Source organism: Notechis scutatus, chromosome 2 (assembly GCF_049901735.1).
Source record: "Notechis scutatus isolate UNSWTSFEM ecotype Mainland chromosome 2, rNotScu1.2, whole genome shotgun sequence".
In the NCBI taxonomy this organism is placed as follows: domain Eukaryota; kingdom Metazoa; phylum Chordata; class Lepidosauria; order Squamata; family Elapidae; genus Notechis; species Notechis scutatus.
The window spans coordinates 163,232,635-163,252,265 of NC_142010.1; the positions used below are offsets into that span (position 1 = coordinate 163,232,635).

Sequence of the window (19,631 nt, forward strand, 5' to 3'; positions counted from 1 at the left end):
AGGTGGTCATTTATATACAAACAACACTTTCATATAGGATAGAGTTGTTTTAGACATCAATATCTGTGGCAGTTTAAAAAAAATACTGTTCAACAATAACAGATATTTCTGCACACAACATAAATAACATGAAGACAAAGCAAGCAGATGCAAAGAACAGTTACAGTCAGGAAGAAGGAAGTAATAGTGAGACTTCAAGCTCTGTGTGCCAACTGCTATTCATTAAGAATGGCTCGCTATCACTGGAGGCTCTATCACTGGAGAAGAAACTGGACAGCCATTTGTCTAAAATGGAACAGGCCAGGGTCTCCTGCTTGATCAGGGGGTTGGCCTACAAGATCTCCAAGGTCCCTTTCAACCTTTTTTATGCCTTTTTCTATCAGGACCTGAGAAAACACTAGTGCAATTCATGAAAAGCTAATTTGTTTAATTACTTAAGGAAATACAGGTAGAGCCTTTTCAGAGTTCCCTTCCCTCCTCGGGTGCAGCCATTTTCTGTATTGGACAGCCATTTCATTCAGCCTTATATGCATCTACCCATTTTGTCTGTGATGGGGGAAAAAAGCAAAGGTTGTCTATGACAACCTATAATCTTGTCCCGCCAATCAAGACACTTTTCCTATCTGAGAAGAGATCTTAGAAAACATGTGGCAAGGCCCTGATCATTGCTTAGAGAGCATTCCCACCTTCCAGGCTGGATCATCCCCTGGAGCTTTTTTTCTACATTGTTGCTGATGCTTGTATATGAACTATATAATTTATTTATTTCTTTTTTTATTTTTATTTATTTGATTTGCCAATTGTTTACAAGATAATAAGTATAAGTGTATACATAGTTGTGAATACATGAAATGGGTACATATAAGAAAAATAAAAGAAGAATAAGAGAAACAATAGGACAGGGACGGTAGGCACGTTGGTGCGCTTTACATGATGCACGCCCCTACAGACCTCTTAGGAAAGGGGTGAGGTCAATAGTAGACAGTCTAAGGTTAAAGTTTTTTTGGGGTTTGGGGAAGAAACTACAGAGTCGGGTAGAGTATTCCAGACATTAACCCTAGGGCAGGGGTGTCATCGCGGCCTGTATCATGATGTATTTTGCCTTTGCACAACTGCGGTGGGCGTGGCCTGCACAGGCCATATCTGGCCCACAGCTGCCAGTTTGACAGGCCTACCCTAGGGTTTTAATAAGCATTGTATTATTGAATGCTTCCAGGAAAAAACACATCAATTTTCAAGGATATATTTGGCTTTTGCATTGTTCTAGGAATTTTCAGAGGAATTTTAAATATTTTGCATTCAGGCTGACTAGCCTCCTTGGTTTCCTTCAAAAGAATACATTTTGAACAGTATGATTAAAGATACATACCTGGTAAAAGTTTTCTGCATTTCATCACAATGACAAACCAATTCCAGAACACCATCCAGTTATTGCTAAAACATTATTGTCAAGAGTAAAGGTTAATCTTGTGACTTCATTTGGCTTTGCTATTGCTCGAGACTGCCCCTGTTTCACCTGGCTGTACTGCTAATTTGCACACACCCCTAAAAAGGGACTGAGATATGGCAGATAAAGAATAATACTAGAGGCCAAGTTTTAACTTTTAGATATCTTACGTACAGTGTTTCAACACTCCAAAGTTTGGTGAACAAATTAAATCTATCTCCAATAATGCTAATAATCATATTATTAAAGCTATACTCAAGTTTCTTTTATTCTAAAGGAAGCAAGAATATGCTCACTGCCATAAAGATCTATAGCAAATTTTTTCATCCAGATGGGGATGTTTTATATCAAAATATACTATGTTTCCCCAAAAATAAGAACCGGTCTTATTTTCTTTTAGGCCCTTTTTTCGTGGGTTATCTTACCCGCTTACCTTAGGACCACTGCAGGCAGGCCTCCCATGCCCCAACCTGTCGCACTGCTGCCCGACTTCTGCAGTCGCTCACAGCCACTTGCTTCCAGATGCCATGTGGCTCATCGCACCGGTGCCGCCATTCATGGCAGGAGTCTGCATGGCATATTGCACCATTGTGTGCACAAGCAGTGGCATCGGTGCAATGTGCTATGTGGCATCCTGCCATGAGCAGCAGCACTGGTGTAATGTGCCATGCAGCCTCCTGCTGCAAGCTCCGCCACTGGCGTGACATGCCATGAAACATCCTGCCACAAGCAGTGGCACCGGTGCAATGTGCCATGTGGTGCCCGACTGTGAGCAGCTGCAAAAGAAGCCAGGCAGTGGCACAACAGGTGTCAGGGTGTGGGAGGACCTGGCTGCAGCAGTCCTAAGGTAAGCAGGTGCAGGGCACGTGGGGCAGCTCCACCCCACCAATCTCCACCCTAGCTTGATTTTTACACATGTGCCTTGCCCCCACCTCATACAACCAGTCAGTGGGCAGGGCTTAACTAGGGCTTATTTTTGGAGTAGGGCTTATATTAGTCAGATGTGGAAAATCAGGCTAGAGCTTGTTTTCAGTGTAGGTCATATTTTTGAGAAAATATGGTATTTTATTCCTTATGCTGTCTCCATCTTCCTTAAATATTTACAGAATCCACAATGGACTGAGAATTAGCCTCTCCTCTAGGTAATTGACAGTCAAGCTGAGACTAAGTTAATCAAGTAAAAATAGCAAATGGGGAAAAATCTTTTATGCAAAATTACTCAAAATCTCAAATAAGTTACTCAGACCTAATCCACATATCAAAGGAGAAGGTCTGTAAACAGACAATAGAGTAAATTAAAATGGAATTGCATATTCACAAGAATAAACATCATAGATGACATGAACCTATAGATACCTATGCCACTCAAATGTCACCCTAGAATCAGCACGTATATACTTTCATACTCAGGACAAGCTCCCAGGGGTGGGATTCAATTTTTTTAACAACTGGTTCTGTGGGTGTGGCTTAGTTGGTGGGTGTGGCTTGGTGGTCATGTGACTAGTTGGGCATGGCCAACTCAACATCACTCACATCAAGGCACACATCTCCTCGCCTGGCCTCTCGTGACTGTGGGGATGCTGCAATAGTCATAAGTGTGAAAAATGGTCATAAGTCACTTTTTTCAGTGCCATTGTAACTTTGAATGGTCACTCCACACAAGCAAAGTACCAGCAAAGGAAGGAAAAAAAAAACTCCAGAGAAGTTCCTGAGACAGGAAGTCTAGTCCTGGCAAGAATGTAATCAGGGTTAACAGAGAGGCAGTTTCTGTAAGCAACACCAGCATGTTTCCTTCCTGCCTTGCTTACAGGATTAGGCCAGCAATTTCTTCTAACAACTGGTTCTCTGAACTGCTTAGAATGTTAACAACCGGTTCTAGTGAATAGGTTCAAACCTGTAGAATCCCACCCCTGCAAGCTCCCCTATAAAACAATCTCACTGTATTCCATTTTTCTGCAGTTGCCCCCCAGGCAAACCTCTTTGCTTTTGGAAATAAATACTTCTTCTTTCCTCACAGCTATCTGGATTTCATTTTTATTTACTCTTGTGAAACCCCGGCTTGAGTTGAAACCCCAAATTATTCTTTTTGACACCTTTAACAACCTATAGTCCATAGAAACAGCAACTGTCCAGATTCTTAAAAGTGATATTTGGAGGACCGACCTGCATTTCAAATGTAGCATTTAACTCAGAAACTGGGTTAATTCCCTTGGATTTCAGGGCCCGTTTACCCCAGCTGTATTTCTGGCATAACATTTATTTTTCTACTAATTCCCTGGCTACCATGATCCTTCTTGATAACTGTCTCTTCTGGGAAAATCAGGATCCAGCTTGACTTATATCAGTCTGATTTCTCACATTCTGCCCTTTTGACCTTGGGGATTCCCAGTGCAGCAGTAGGAGCTTGATAGATCTCTTCATTTAGAGCAGGGTATATTAGATCCCGACATTGTCAGCCCATTTCAGTGTGTTGCCCTTTGCAATACTGGACACAACCCTTTCTGTAGAACACACTTGACCCTAGAGGAAGCTGCAGTAGTTCAAACTCCATCCTCAGATCTCTACCTGCCAACATAAGTTTGCCCTGAAGAGAATCTCATCTGCTATTTACTCTCAGATCGGAACCCAAACACCCCCAGGAGAGTTGCCAGTTCTCTATGTAGTATATGGTTTTCCTTGCTTGTATACAATTTGGACAGCATGCCAGTTTAATAAATTACTGAATCATTATCCTTCTTCCAATATACATTTTCACTCATACATATTTATTCTGAAAAAACACGTATTTATACATTTACTTCATAGCCAAAGAGATAGAACTTCAATATTCTACATTTAAAGTATTTTTATTAATTTGTTTCTCTTACTTAGGATTTATTTTTAGCATCTTGTCACTTGTACTCACTGTGTTGTAGTAAATTGTATTATGCATGCATACTGATGTTTTAGAAATGCTTTAAATTGTAGGGATTGTTATTGCTTTCTTTAAGCAAGGTTCTGTTGAATTTACTGGTTAATAACTGTAATAAGGATTGTTCATATGGTAAAATTAGATGGCAACCCAGGGCTCATAAAACAAACTTGGGGACCATATGAGTTGTGTAGGCCAAATATAGAGAGATCAAGAAGATTAGTGAAGCAGATCTTATTACAAAAAGAAGATGGAGTGGTGATTTCCCTTTCATCATTTGTGCTCTTATTATTTTCATTTTCAACTGCATTTCTTGTTGTATTCAAGTATTGCTCATCAGAAAGCAACAAAATACAAACTTTGGAACAAAGCCACAGATGCCTTCCAGACATGCATGCTGCAACCACAAGACAAGTCATCCGGCCACCTAACCATGCCTCCACACTGCCACAGTCAAAGGGTAGACCAGGCAGCCAGAGCTCTCACAAACTAACCAAACGTGCTTCTGAAACTATTGCCACAGGACAAGAAAGACATTGTGGAAAGAATAGCAGGAAATAGAAGAAACATCCAACCAATTTTAATCAGGGTGTGATTTACTTAATGCCACTTCATTATACCTAACTGTATTTCTTAGGGCTTATTTAAAAAGCTATATTTTGTCATATCTGCTATTTCTTCCTAAAAAAAACCAACCCTTATATTTTCCTCACTTGAAAATACTGCATCCTGGCTATTCTCAATCGTTTAGAGGTTGTATTTATTAATGTTCTAAAATCTAGGTGGATTCCTGAATAATGATTAAGACACTGATTAGATTTAGAATCCTAGAACTGAAAGAGACTTTGGAGGTGATCAATGGTATGAGACCTTACATCATCTTGACAAATGATTGTTCAATATTTTCGTGAAAACCTCTATCTGTTCCATTGTTTAATTGTTCTCCTTGTCAGAAAGTTCCTCCTTAGTTCCAGGTTGGAGCTATCTTTAATGAGCTTCCACTCATTGCATAATGTTCTATTCTCAGGAGCTTTGAAGAAAAAGTCAACCCACCCGCTTTCTATGGCAGCCCCTCATGTACTGGAAGACAGCTATCATGTCACTCCCTAATCTTTGTCTTCATTGGGGTAGATATACCTAGTTCCCTTTAACCATTCATCATATCATTTAGCCTTCACTCCTTATGATCTTTGTTGCTCTGCTCTGCACTATTTCTAAGATTTCAGCACCCTTTTTGTATCATGGTGACCGGAACTGTAGTTCAAGTGTGGCCTCACTAGTGCAGTATAGAGTGGTACTATCACTTCTTGTGATCTTGATAGCAATGGCAATATCACTTAGACTTATATACTGCTTCACAGTGCTTTACAGCCCTCCCTAAGCAGTTTACGGAGTCAGCATATTGCCCCCAACTGGCTCCTCATTTTACCAATCACAGAAGGATGGAAGGGCGAGTCAACCCTGAGCTGGTGAGAATCAAACTGCCAAACTGCTGGCAGAAGGCAATCAGTAGAAGTAGCCTGCATATCATATTCTAACCAGTGGTGGGGTTCAATTTTTTTTACTACTGGTTATGAAGTTATTTCAACCTGATCTTCACCTTGCAAATCTGCACCTGCTGTATGTGAAAATTGTAAATTCCATTTTAAAGATAATACTGCTACAGCATATGAAAACTACATCAATGTGGCTCTATTATACGTCAATGTGGCTCTATCAACGTGGCTCTATTATTATATTATATTAATAATACAGTGCCACCAGACACCTGGCTCATACTATCATATGTGGTGGACATGTGTAGAAGACAAAAAATATTGGACAAAAATACATATGTGACTGGAAAAAATGATACAACCTGAAACCTTGATTTAAAACCTGAAATATTCTTGTTGGCGATCTTACCTGGAACGTATAGTAAAGAGAATATATATTTAATTATACATGTACTAACTGCAGCTAGAATTGTATTTGCTCAAAGTTGGAAAAGTAAAGAGATTCCTAATGATGAAAATGTGATTAGGAAAATATTAGAATGTGCAGAAATGAATAGATTAACACTTGCAAATTAAAGAGAAGGAGCAATCTGAATATTATAAGACATGGGAACTATTTTATCAATGGTTAGAAAAAAAACATGAAAGCTAGAAATATCTAATAGATTAGTGAAATAAAGAAAATATCTTAATACATGGTAAATATGGTAAGAAGAAAATTAAACATGGTAAGAAGAGGATTGTTATAATAGTAGATATATTATGTATACTAATAATAAGTGAAGATCTAAACATGTTATTGTTATAGTGTAAGAGATATTATGTATATTAATAAGATAACAATGGAGAACTAATATCAATATAATGAATATGGTAGTAATTTTGATTATTGTTGCACAAGATATTTGTACCCAGACACATCTTTAAATGGAAGATGAATTGTTTGTACTTATAAAAATTTTTTAAAAAAACTTTTATTAAAAAAAAAAAAGAACTGTCATGTAAACTTGGAATGCCTTTCTTCTCCACAGAGTGCTTGTTCTGAAGAATCATTCCATTACTATTTTTGTAAGGGAGACCTGTTTGTTTTTACTAAGCTGCCATCACCTCCTCCATCACTCTTGATAAATCTGTCAAGGGCTACAATATTGTCTTGAAGAGGGAGGAAGGGAATGTCACAGCATCTGTTCCGGTATTACTTCAATATCTTCCTAGATAAATTCCACTTATAGTATCATTGCTTTAACCCCGTTAACAATATTTAAGAAAAAAATTCATTATAGTGAATAGTGAAAATTCATTTATAGTATAAAGCCTCTCCTATTTAAATTCAAAGTCTCAATCTGTTACATATTGGGTCATTTTGTCTCTAATCTGTTTTCCATAAATTTTGACTTCCATTCTTTGCATATATTTAACACTCAACAGGCTTTTTGTTGTTTCCTTAATGTTTTGCTTATCAACAATAATTTTCTTCTAAAGGTTTAATAGATTGATCCCATATCTGAGGATCTGTGTTTGGGTTTGAAAGGCAGTCCATTTCATGATAAGTACATATTTTCAGGCTCCTTGGGAGTTGTGTTCAGATCCTGAAAATCATTTTTACCGAGCTACACTAAGGTGATTTACCTCTTGTGATTTATTATTATTATTATTATTATTATTATTATTATTATTATTATTATTATTATTATTATTATTATTATTATTATTTTGCTGCACGGTTAGCCAGATGTTCAGACTGGGTTTGGCATTTTTGTGGGTGTGTATTGATATCAGTGGTGGGATTCAAAAAAATTTACTACCGGTTCTGTGGGCGTGGCTTGGTGGGCGTGGTGTGGCTTGGTGTGCGTGGCTTGGTGGGCATGGCAGGGGAAGAATACTGCAAAATCCCATTCCCTCTCCACCCCACTAACCTGCTTTCCAGCTCTGTTCTCCTGTGCAGCCAGAGGCCAGCCAGAGGTGGTGTTTGACGGTTCTCCAAACTACTCAAAATTCCTACTATCGGTTCTCCAGAACTGGTCAGAACCTGCTGAATACTACCTCTGATTGATATGTTAATACACTGATAAAACCTTAAAACTCAGTCAATAAACAATAAAAGATTTGAGGCAGTACTGTATGAGGGAAAATTTTAAATAGGTCAAAGTTCACTGCAGAAGAACTTCAGAATTTTTTTTTAATTTATACATATTCAAACAAGCAGACAAAACCAAAATTAGGCATTAGTTAAAAAGTATTAATATAACATCTATACAATCAAAAGAGGAAAGGAATAGGCCAAATAAGCAGAGTAATAAAAGAATGCTAATAAAAGAAACCATTAAAATGTTAACTAAATCACTAGACCAAATGAATGTACATATTTTTTTTGTATTTAGTACTTGAACTACCACTGACAGTTCTATGGAAATGTGGCCTGAATTGGATTTAATTCAAATACTTCCAAGGACAAAACAAAGCTACCTCCTTTCCTGATAGCTTTTTTACTTTTGATTTAGAGCCATTATTAATAAAGGCAGGAAATAAGGAATTAAAATGCCAGAAAATGATCCTCTTCTAAATGCCTACATGACTGATACTGCCCTTTGCTTATCAAGCCCTTCCGCCACTACAAGCTGAATAGGAAACTCTTTAGTCTGCTGGTATTTGGAGCCACTGTATGTGCCCACAGCCAGAACTCCTCTGGGGTACCAGCCCTGCCTCCTCTGGAGCAGCAGGGGCAACAAGTGCCAGTCTGTGTCAAGACATCAGCTCTGCTGGCCTCATTCCAGAGGTTCAGAAAGTGACCTGATGTTTTGAGTCTGATGTATTTTTCTCTTGTCTTGAGGGTAGTGGGAAACCCCTTCCAGCTATGTGGATGAGCCTGAAGTCTTCAGCCCAGGCTAATAATATCCGAGGTTTGAAGGTGTTATGGATGTCATTTCAGAGTCCTTGTCTCAGAAATCTTGTCGTTTAGTGTAGTGTTAGGGGACTGGAGAAAGGCCAGCATTCCTGTCTTCAAAAATGGAAAGAAAAAGACTGGGGTAATTATAGATGGGTCAATTTGATGTTTATACTGGACAGAACTGGAAAACTTATTAAGCATTTTGTTCCCAAGCATATACAAAACAACACATTGCTTAATAGGAACCAGCATGGAGATTTCAAGAACAAGGTATTTGACTGTGGGAATACAACAGAAGAGTAGACCATGATACTAGCAAAGTATTCAATATTTTATGTTAATAAGGAAGTCAAAAATGGATGCAACTAAGCTACTCTCAGATGTCTGAATAATCAAAACCAAGGACTGAATATTAATAGCCTTGTATTAACCTGAAGGGAAGTGTTGCATTCTAGGTCCTACACTATTCAAAATATTTATAAATGAGTTTGATGGGTGTTAGAAAAGGAGATAAATACTTTTATCTGTCTTGGATATTTGAAGGTTGCTCTTTTGCACCTTTGGTTATGTCCACATGGTGATGTTTCAATAAAAGCTCTCTAAACCGTATGTTACTAATAATTTGCTAGTTTGGGTAAACAGTTAAGGAAATAGGTTAGAAATGGGAGGTGGAGAGTTCTAGTCCTAACTCACTCTCAGCCCAATTTACCTCAAAAGGTTGTTATTGTGGGGTATATAGGAGGGAAACGTGTTGAATATGTTCACTGCCTTGAGTTATTTGGAAATAAAATAAAATAAACATTCCCTATATAAGAACACTAGACAGACCCTTATATATCGTGTCCTGAAGAAATTTCCAGGTAGAGAATGTGAAATAAATATTTAATGATATTTATAATGATATTTAATGCTACTTTTTTTGGACTTGAAAATAACCTGTGAGGTCGCCCAATTTTCTGCTACTGTTTGTACATTACCTTGTAAATCATCACTTAGATTTGGAACTTCTTATAATAGCATTTTATTTAGATTTATTTCTTTGTTCTTAATTTTTTTAGATTCCATTGCATTTATTGTCTTTCTGTTATGCATAGAACCTTTATAGATTTTGGTTTGTATTTGGCCTTAGGATTGTAATAAATTTGATTTGATTTGAAAAGGAGATGATGAAATCCATGGACCAAACAAACACTGTGTTGTCAACCTTCATTTTTTTTTTTTTAAACAAGTTTTATTAATTTTCAAAACACACAAGTCATCATTTTCCATTACATGTTTAAACCTTTTTCCATTATAAATTTAACAAGTCAGGTAAACTATAATTCTATTTTAAACCATTTCCATATAAACATACAAAAACCTCTTATCCAATTTCCCTTTATTTCTCTTCACTCTTATTCAATTTTATTATTATTATTTCATCTACTTCTTTCTGACTTAGTTACCATTATTCTCATTCTATATTTCTACAAGGTTTTATTAATTTCCCCCAAAAAAACAACATAATCACACAACACACAAAACATAAAAAAGATCTTTTTGGAAAGTAACTTGGACCCAGGTATCTCTCTTTTCATGGACTTCAATTATATTCAGGCTCATCTTACATATCATTACTTATTTTATTTATCATTCTAAGTCTTCTATATTAACTTCTCCACATATTTCACTCTTCTTGATTCTATCTTAATTAATCATCTTAATTTGAGTCATTATATTTATATCTTTTTGTCCATTCTCTATTATACCTTTGTCTCATTCCTTTTAAAAAGAAAGAAATTTCTCCTGAAATCACTAATCAGAGTATGATGCCTTTCTATCTCCCCACTAAATTAATCAAATTAATCTTTAAAATACCCAATCCGATTTTGCTTGGTACATTCTAACTGAATAATACATCTAAAACAATTAAATACATAGTTAAGCAATAGATTTAAATATTAAAAACAAAATACTATAATGAAAGTTTTATAATAACATCAATACCATAATCTTAATAAACTCTTTAATTAAAGTTTAATATTCTAAATCTCCCCTCATATTATATTTTCAAACCAATCATTATTAACATTCCAACATTTTAATCTCTTATCAACTCTCAAGCCATTTAAATTTTCTATTTCTGATACAATACTACAATATCATCTTATGTACCTTGCAAAATCTCTTTGAAGAAATTATACTTATCCTTTATCCCTAAAAAAATTTCTTTTTCTCATTTAATTTCAAAACTTTGTAGCTTTTTCTCCACCTTTTCCCTTTCTTTCTTCCCCAACAAACCTTTCTAACCCCCTTCTAGCCCCCTTCTTCTAGCCTCTGCCTTACTGGCTTCCCTTCTCTGTCGCATTCCTCTTCCCTTTTGTTTACCATCCTTATATTGATTTTGCACCTTGTTTTCCCTTTCTTAAATGTTTTTTTAAATCTTAAGTCCTTTATTTCTCTTCTTTTTCCTCTTCCTTCCCTCTTGGTGAGTTCTGAGATTTATTAAAGATGGCTTCCTTTCTTTGTTCTTCTTCTGCTGTCTTCATCTGTTGCAATGTTTGTTGATAATTAATAAGCGCCATTTCTAAAAAAAGAAGGCTTCTTTCAAACCAGCTTTACCATTTTGTTTTGCTTGCTCATAGTCTTTTCTCAGTTCCTCGATAGAAGAAGCCATTATAAATCTTTTCTTTTTCTTTTCTCTTACAACAGCCAGAATATTCCAAAGGAAAAATAAGACAATCCCAAAGTTCTCAGTCAGTCCAAACCAAGACAGAGTTCCCACTCTCTCCTCCTGGGGTAGTATCAATTAAAGAAAAGGAAAGTCCAAATCTGTTTCTTAAAGTCTTATTACAATATATTTTAGTCTTTCAATCCTTAAGGCATCTCCTCCAACAAGGTCTTAGCATACAAATATATTTTTTTAAGTCCCCTCTTTTCCCACTCACCGCTTAGAGCCAGTTTTCACCTAAAAAAAATAGGTTTCTTAATGTTCACTTTTTATTCCGTAAAAAAAGAGGGTAAGCTATCCTTTCAGCACCATTAAACTGCCGCTTTTTTCCTCTTCTCGAAGGTATCATTCAGAAAGTCATACTTTTCAGGAATTTTGTTAAATATGTCTTAGAGTCCTAGGAACCAAGAAAGACTTTCTCCTCTCAAGCACTTTCTCCACTTCCTCCTGCGCATTCTTACCCGGCTGCCAGCTTCTTTGTGGCGGCCATTACGGACCGCCGCTGCACTGTCCTGGGAAAGGGGGTTCTGCCGGCCGGGAGGGGGTCTGCAACACCCCCAAACCCTTCTCCAGATTTTTAAAAAAGATCTTTACCAAGTGAATCACCAAGGCAGAAACTGACAGGAAGAATTTCAACAGAGAGAAATACAGATTCCTACATTTTGGCAGGAAAAATGAAAAGTTTAGTTTTAGGAGGAGGAATAGAAGATCATATTAAGTATGATTTCTAGTCTGTTTTTTTACAGTTGTGTTTTTGGTAGATTGGGCTTTGACTTTTGATGCAGCAAGTCTTTGTTTATGCTGAGCTTTTGCTTTCCTGACTTCATCTTTGCAGATTCTGGCTATCTGCTGATGATATTCTGCCTTAGTTATGTGTCCCTCTTTCCATTTTTTTAACTTGTCTTTTTTGTCCTTTAGTTTTGTCCTTTAGTCAGAGATATCTTTGTGCAGTCATGCTGTTTTCTTCTTGGATTTCTTATTTTTCTTCTTCTGTTGAATTGTACTGGACTGGGCTTTTGTGATCATACTTTTTAGAGTTTCCCAAGCTTCTTGAGTTGTTTTCCCCTTTAGGATTTTCATCCAAGGAATCTTTCCCAAGTCCTCTCTGAGAGTTTGTTAAAATCAGTTTTTTTTTAAATCTAAGACTCTGGTATGATTATGTTCTATTGCTTGTGTTTGTATTATATTGAATTCTAGTATGACATGGTCACTCTCACCCAAAGTTCCTGCAGTTTCAACTCCCTCTGTCACTTTTTATGTTTGTGAGAATTAGATCCAGTATGGCTGTCTCTTTAGTTCTCTCCTCTACCTTTTGGACAACAAAGTTGTCAGCTAGGTTGGTCAGGAACCTATTCAATTTCTCACTTGGTTCAGAATTAGTCTTCCAGTTGAGGTCAGGGTAATTGAAATCTCCCATTACTAGTATAGTGTGTTTCCTATATATATGTTATTTTATACATATATTTTTTAATTTGTTAGCAAAAAGTACATCTGTTTTTTTCTGCTTGGGTGGCCTGTAATATACATCTATGGCATTCTTTTTTTCTTTTATATTGACCCATATGCATTCTAGGAGATGTGCTTTTGTTTGGTTTCGTGCATTTCTGTAGCAATATAGTGGTCTTTTACATGTAACTCAACCTCCTCTTTTATGGGGTCTTTTGTATTTTATATAAAATATTTTAGAAGCTGTGTCTTTTCTAATATACAGTACTCTGTGGCAGTAGGAATTAGAGATGCAGACATGCATTTAATACGGGCCAATGTCTCTCGTTATTCACTTCAGAAATGTCTCATTAATAATATGATTCTATAAAACCTATTACTTTTAAAGCTTTTTTTAAAGCTTTTTTAAAGCTTTTTTAAAATCTGCCATTTGTATATTTGTATATAACATACAGTATATTCAGTTTCAAAGATTATAAATGGGAGTGAACAGTCTCCAGGGCAGGAGGGTCTACTTTGTTTTTTTATTAAAAGCCTGGACCCTTCCCTCAATATGGAGAGAGGTAGAAGGAAACAGAATTAAAGAATTATGAGCTCAGCAATTGTTCAAACTCTTAACTTGAAATAAAGCTCATCATCTTTCTAACTAATAAGCAAATCCTTTTGAATATGCTAATTATTTTTCATTCAGCAATTTAGGGTGAAGATAAAGTTCTTGCTATTGTTAAATAACTGAGAAAGTATTGCAAATCACCCCAGTATCTACCAGTAGATGGAAACCCATGTTCTGCCTCCCTTATCCACAATAATTAACCTTCCTAAATTTGAAGAAGTCAGTTTGCAACAGAGAAGCAATGTGGCCTTAGCCCATTAGTTTTCATTTCCCCACTGATCACCCTCCTTTTATATTCATATTTTAAAGTTAAGAGGGCTAAAGGCCTTCACTTCAACTTTGTTTCTGGGCTGCACAAATACATGCTGAAAATGATGACTCGCATTATACTTCCTCTTATGCACCTCCTTCCCCATTTTATCCAGATAAAAAAGCCAATTGGGGTGAAAAAAATGGGTTTTTCTTCCATAACGTGAGAAAGAGGAAAGCATGCAGTTCCTATGCCTCTCTACCTTTTGAAACCACTTAGCAGTGTTCAAAAGCACCACTATCATAAGGGGTATTTTCAGGAGAAAAAAAGACCTACCTGCCAGATAGCAAGAAGGACAAACGGTCAATGGATGTCTTGTCCTCCACAGCATAGGTTTGATCTTTGGCCAAAGGCAAGACCTGTTCATCACAGCACTTGATTATTTCTTTATAAGTTTGAAGAGGCACTTGCAAAGGCTGGCAAATTTGTTTGTACAGGAGATCAAATTCCTCAGAAAAAGTGTATTTACGGAGTTGGTAAATTAAATGTGTTAGCTGAAACAAGCAGATCAGAAATAAAAGCACATTCCAAATGACAATGTCTAATCCACAAGCGTTGAGCCAGCCCCATACAGCAGAGCAAAGAAAGCCAATGGACAACAGCCCAAAAATATACATGGCACCAAAGGTTCCACTACCTCCCATATAGCCAAGGAGGAGGAAGAAACTAGCAAGGTGATAGGCTGCTCCTTCCATAATGTATTTCCAGTTCTCACACAAAACCGGATTAAAAATTATCCGATCCAAAAGTGTGTTTTCTTCATTCATTTTCCTATAACTTCTACTCCTAACTCACTTTGAAATTAATTGCATATACAGAACTAATTCTTACACGTACACCTCTATGGAGATCTTAGAGGAACATTTCTAAAATTATGTATTTGCATCCAACAATTCCTGAAGTTCTTTTCCACAAATTGCAATAGCCAGCGTTCTTGATGAGATTTGAGACCTTGCTGATGAACTTGTAGAAGCATGAGAAATTCAATCCCGGAAGCTCCTTTTGAGAACTGGAGTGGAAAAATCAGAGTAGCTAAGAGTGTTTGCAGCTTGTTTTCTCCCCTGCCTTGAGATAAATTAAAATAGACACAGTGAAAGAGCAGCAGGGAGGGCTAAAGGGGTGGGGAAGACAAGCAGAGGGCACTAGTGTTTAATTTGGAATGTATAGCACTAAGGCATGGAAAGCAGAGAGAGGCGCTACATAGATAACCATGTTTGGCATTGAAATCCAAGAAGGAAAGGCTAGAACGGGAAGAGAGAGCAGCCAGACATTTGCCACTTAACATAACTCTGAGAACTAGATTACAGAGTATTGTTTCTGAATACTGCACAGAGTTTTCAGTTTGTTCTCAGATACACTTTATCACCAAAGAGTATTTTTACATGGGGGAGGGGGAGTAGTAGTAGTTCATTATTACAACTAAAAGCAATAAATTAAGAGATTAAAAAGGATATGAATAATAAGTATCTTTATAATATGATATGCAATCACACAGAAAGAGTGGTGTGGTGGCCTAATGGTGAAGACACTCACCTCTCACTCAGAAGTTTGAGAGTTCAATCCTAAGTAGTAGCAAATATTTATCTCCTAGGGCACAAAGAAAAAAATATCTTCTGCAAACTCAGTTGTGGCATCAGGAAGGGCATCCAACCAGTAAATGCTCAGCTTCATCCAGTCACTCCAACTCTACCCCAAATTAAGGGATTATAGGATCGTAAAAAGAGAGTTTTATATATTAATACAGAAGAGGCAAACAGCTGGGATACTTAGGAGAATTATCAGCAGAAAATCAGAATAGGCAAGGACAATTCCTTTTCTGAAATTGAAACTGGTTTCTCCCACCCCGAATAATTTTTGATTAAAATAAGAAGATTGTCTTCAATTAATTGAGAATACATTAAATGAAGCAGGTAAGAAGTTTGGCATCCAATTTTCCATTTGAATTGGTGTACCTTATATTAAGCATTGTCTTCCATTTGGGTAAATATCAGTCATAGAAAGAAAATATAGTCTTTAGTACTTTCTAGGTTTGCTGGCTCCCTTGTTTTGTGGAATACTTTGAATCTATTCCTGGCAACATGGGTCCAGAAATAGGGATGTTTGTGAATGTGCTGCATGTTGCACAGTGCATACCATATTCTTTGTTTCTTTACTCTCCAGTATGCATTCTTTTCTCTAATTTTAGAGGGATTGACTGATCCAAACAAGCATATTAGTTGGCACAGTTGGCACATATTACTGTCACAGTACAAAAGGAGCCATTCTCCCTACTCCTAAACTGGATAATTTTTGTCAAATCTGTTTTGTACTCAGTGGAAAATTTTAGTTTCGTCATTGTTGTTTAGTTATCAGAACTTTGTGATAATTGGTTTGGGATGGCACCAGTGTATTATTTTTCCAATGCAATGAGATGAAATTACTTTTATATGTCATGCTAATATTTTTCAGCTATTCCACTTACCAAACTTTTGCTTACCAATTTATTTAAACTGTGATTTAAAGGAAATTGCAAACTATGTTGGGAAAAAAATTAAAAAGAGTGGTGTTGTACCATTGCCTTTATTGGGTGAATTTTGATAAAACCAAAATTCATCAGCACTTGGGAGGATTTTAAATCCACTGAAATTTCCACGTTTGTCCTACCATTAGTAGCACATCCTCTTATCAAACCTACTGAAAGGTCATAAGCACGTGTTTCATCAAATATATCTAGATACATATTATCTTAATATTTTGAAACTGCTTGGCAGCATGAGCCAAAATAACAAGAATAAAAACATAAATATTTCATTTTTGAATGGCTTTATGAATCACATGTTCTCTTCAGAAAATGAGCAACTGGAATGAGTCTACTTTAGGATTACAATTGGGCAGAGGAGAACAAGAAAGTTAAACAATGAAAATAAAATAGCTCAATGGATTTTTATATGATTTTTATTAAAATGTTCTTAAAAGATTAAAAACGAATGCAATATTATAATACTTTGCATTAGTTTTTAATCTTTTAAAAACATTTAAAACATTTTAATAACAAAGAAAGCAAAAAGTGCAAAAAAAGAAAAAAGTTGAATTAAATTAGGAAAGAAAAAAGATACAAAGAAGTAGCTTCAAATGTGTCAGCCTTCAAGATCTTCTACTATTGCTTTGCATCTTTTGGCTGCCATAAGTAACAGGGGGAGGAGGGGGTAAAGTCTGGGAAGCAAGCTGGAGGTGTTACATTCTAGTGTTGTGTAAAATGAGGAGGGGGGAGTATAAATTCTTGCTTAGGTTTCTATTTCTCGCTTAGCTTTCTTTTCTCTGCGCAACTGCAAACCTTTATCAAAATATGCCAAGGTCAACAGATAGAGGCCTCATCATCACCTGAAGATGTCCACATGATGATATTCACAACTTTTAATTGGAAGAATCATTTGAACTATTGGGGGTGGGAACATTTCCATCACTTTGTATATGTGATCTGCGCACCTAATTTCCCAGATTCAGAATTCTATGATTGCTACACTTCAATTTCAGTAAAAGGTATCTCTTCTCTAAACTAAAGAGTCTAAGTATTTCTTTCTTGAATTTTGAATGGAGCTCCACCTGACAAAATGTTCTTCACATATTTAGCCTTTCTAAGTTACCTCATAATATTTTTTGTCTATAATATATCCTGTCTAATCATGAAAACTATAAATCGCAAGGTTTTTTCCCCCATTTTTATGCAAAAAGTTCATAAAAGGTTTCCAGAGTGCCAAAATGTAGTGTGTCTTTTCTGTAATCAAAATTCATTTTATCAAGGTAGTCCTCAGGAAATAATGGAATTTGGGACTAGGATTTCCATCACCTGCACATCTGGTTGCCTTATACTCCATTACCTCTGTAGAGTAAGAAGAGTACAGGGGCACAGGGCAGCAGCGTCAGTTGGATGGCATGGCAAATGGAGCGCTGAGCAGCAGGGAGGCTAGACAGCCATGGCAAGTGGAGTGCAGGGCTGGTAGGGTGAGCAGAGCGCAAGAAAGCAGGGCTGGCAAGATGAACCAAGAACAGGGTGGCAGACACAGCTAGGGCTTTGCACTGTGGTGCTGTGATGGCAGGTTGTGGCATGGGGCTTGAGGTGGCACTCCTTGGTGGTGGCAATAGACCGAAGTAGAACCCTGGAGGCAGGGGCAGCTGGCTGAGATTGCCACTTGGTGAGCACCAATGCTCCTGCCACAATCAAGGAGTGCCAGTTGCATGATGGTCAAAAAGGCAGAGATGGTGAAGTGCCAACATGTGTTCAAAATTCTAAGTGTGGGCAGGTTGACAAGCACCTGAATGTTGATCAGATGATCATCAGATGATATAACAGCTGTAGTGTACAAATCAGTTTATGAACCTGAAGGAAGCAAGAATGATTTCCATATATAGAAAGATACTGAGATGTATAGGGGAATGTTTTAATGCAAGCTAGTTTTAGTCAGACTACCATTTTGTTGTGGGACTTGAAGATACTGGATTAGAAATGAGGAAACCACAACTTCTGTTTTAGGCATGAAAAGCAGCTGGGGGATTTTGGGCTAACTGTAATCACTCTCAATTCTGAGAAGAAAGTATTGTCCAGAAAGGGTATCATAGTGCAATTTTGCATGTATGCAAAAAAATATATGCTGGCCATCCTATTTCCCCTCTCACCCTGGTGAAGGCATCCAGAATGATGCTACCAGGAGCTATCTCAATGAGCATGTCCAGGAGCTTAATGTCCATTAAGTTCCAGGAAAAAAATAGTTTTATAAATGAGATTAACTTGACTTAAACATACAGTACAAGGTCAGGATACTCAATGTATTAGTGTTATAGTCTCTTAACTGCTTGCCTGAAGAAAAATAAGTCCTTTTAGAGACCTGTTGCAAGCTGCCCTTGAAGGTCATCTAGAACAATTGATCCAGAATACAGCAGCACACACAGTTAGTTAGTCCATGTAATGCCTCTGTTGTGCAAGCTACAGTGGCTTTCAGTTTTGTTCCAGGTGCTCATCAAGATGCTGCTTATCAAAGATCTATTTCAGCATTACAAAACCTTTCCACCTTGGTGGCCCAGCCTGGCGGAGGGAGCATGAGAGTTGCAGGTATATGTGTGCACTCACAATTCCATTTGCATGCGAGTGGAAGGCGCTTGCGTGTGAAGCTCCGCTCATGTAAGCGGAGTGCTTGTGTGACTGGAGCTTTGCACATGAGCACAAGTGCCCTCCACTTGCACATGTGGAGCTTCACGTGAGTGGTTGTCTGCCATGTGGATGGCCTGGTTTCAAACATGCCACAGTCCATTAGTGAGCTGCGATTAGAGGTTAGAGATCCCTGGTCTGTAAGGCACTTAAATTTTTCCCTAAGAACTTCTACTGCTCCTACCAGGCCAGAGAGAATGAGTCCTAAATATTGCTATCTAATGGAAGCTAAGTAGTGTACCTTTTTTATGGCAGTCACTTCCCTATATAGCACTTTCTTTGGCCTCTTGGAAGTTCAGTAGACCTCTACCGAAGTCCGTTTTATATTACTCCAGATTGGCAGCTAGGGATAACTGTCTTAACTTAATGAGATTCCAGTAAAATGTTAGGCAATTATTAATGGTGGGAGAAGGTGGGCAGATCTTCTTTGCTTGTTCTACTAGAAACTTGACAGTATGTTTTAATTTGTATTGTTGCACTAAACAGGAGGCTGGACTTGATGACTTAAATGGCTTTTCCAAACCCTTCATTGCTTTTAAATTAAGATGTGAGCAATTCTTCCTGAATAGTCTTTAGGAAACTGAACAAGACTCAATCCATGCAGACATTTATTAATTTCAACAAAATTA

At 37.2% G+C, this 19,631-nt stretch overlaps 1 protein-coding gene across 4 annotated transcripts in view; it reads right to left on the bottom strand.

Moving 5' to 3' along the window:
- Positions 1–14,895, bottom strand: part of POPDC2 (popeye domain cAMP effector 2) — a 27,132-nt gene extending 12,237 nt beyond the window's left edge. For 2 of the 4 annotated variants that reach the window (XM_087957201.1, XM_087957203.1), the window contains exon 1: positions 14,097–14,893. In XM_087957201.1, the coding sequence (XP_087813327.1) occupies positions 14,097–14,587 (491 nt within the window). In that variant the 5' untranslated portion in view covers positions 14,588–14,893. Of the gene's footprint in view, positions 1–14,096 lie in introns of all 4 variants that reach the window. The other 2 variants (XM_026675460.2, XM_087957202.1) reach the window with 2 other exon arrangements.
- Positions 14,896–19,631: the final 4,736 nt, after the last annotated feature.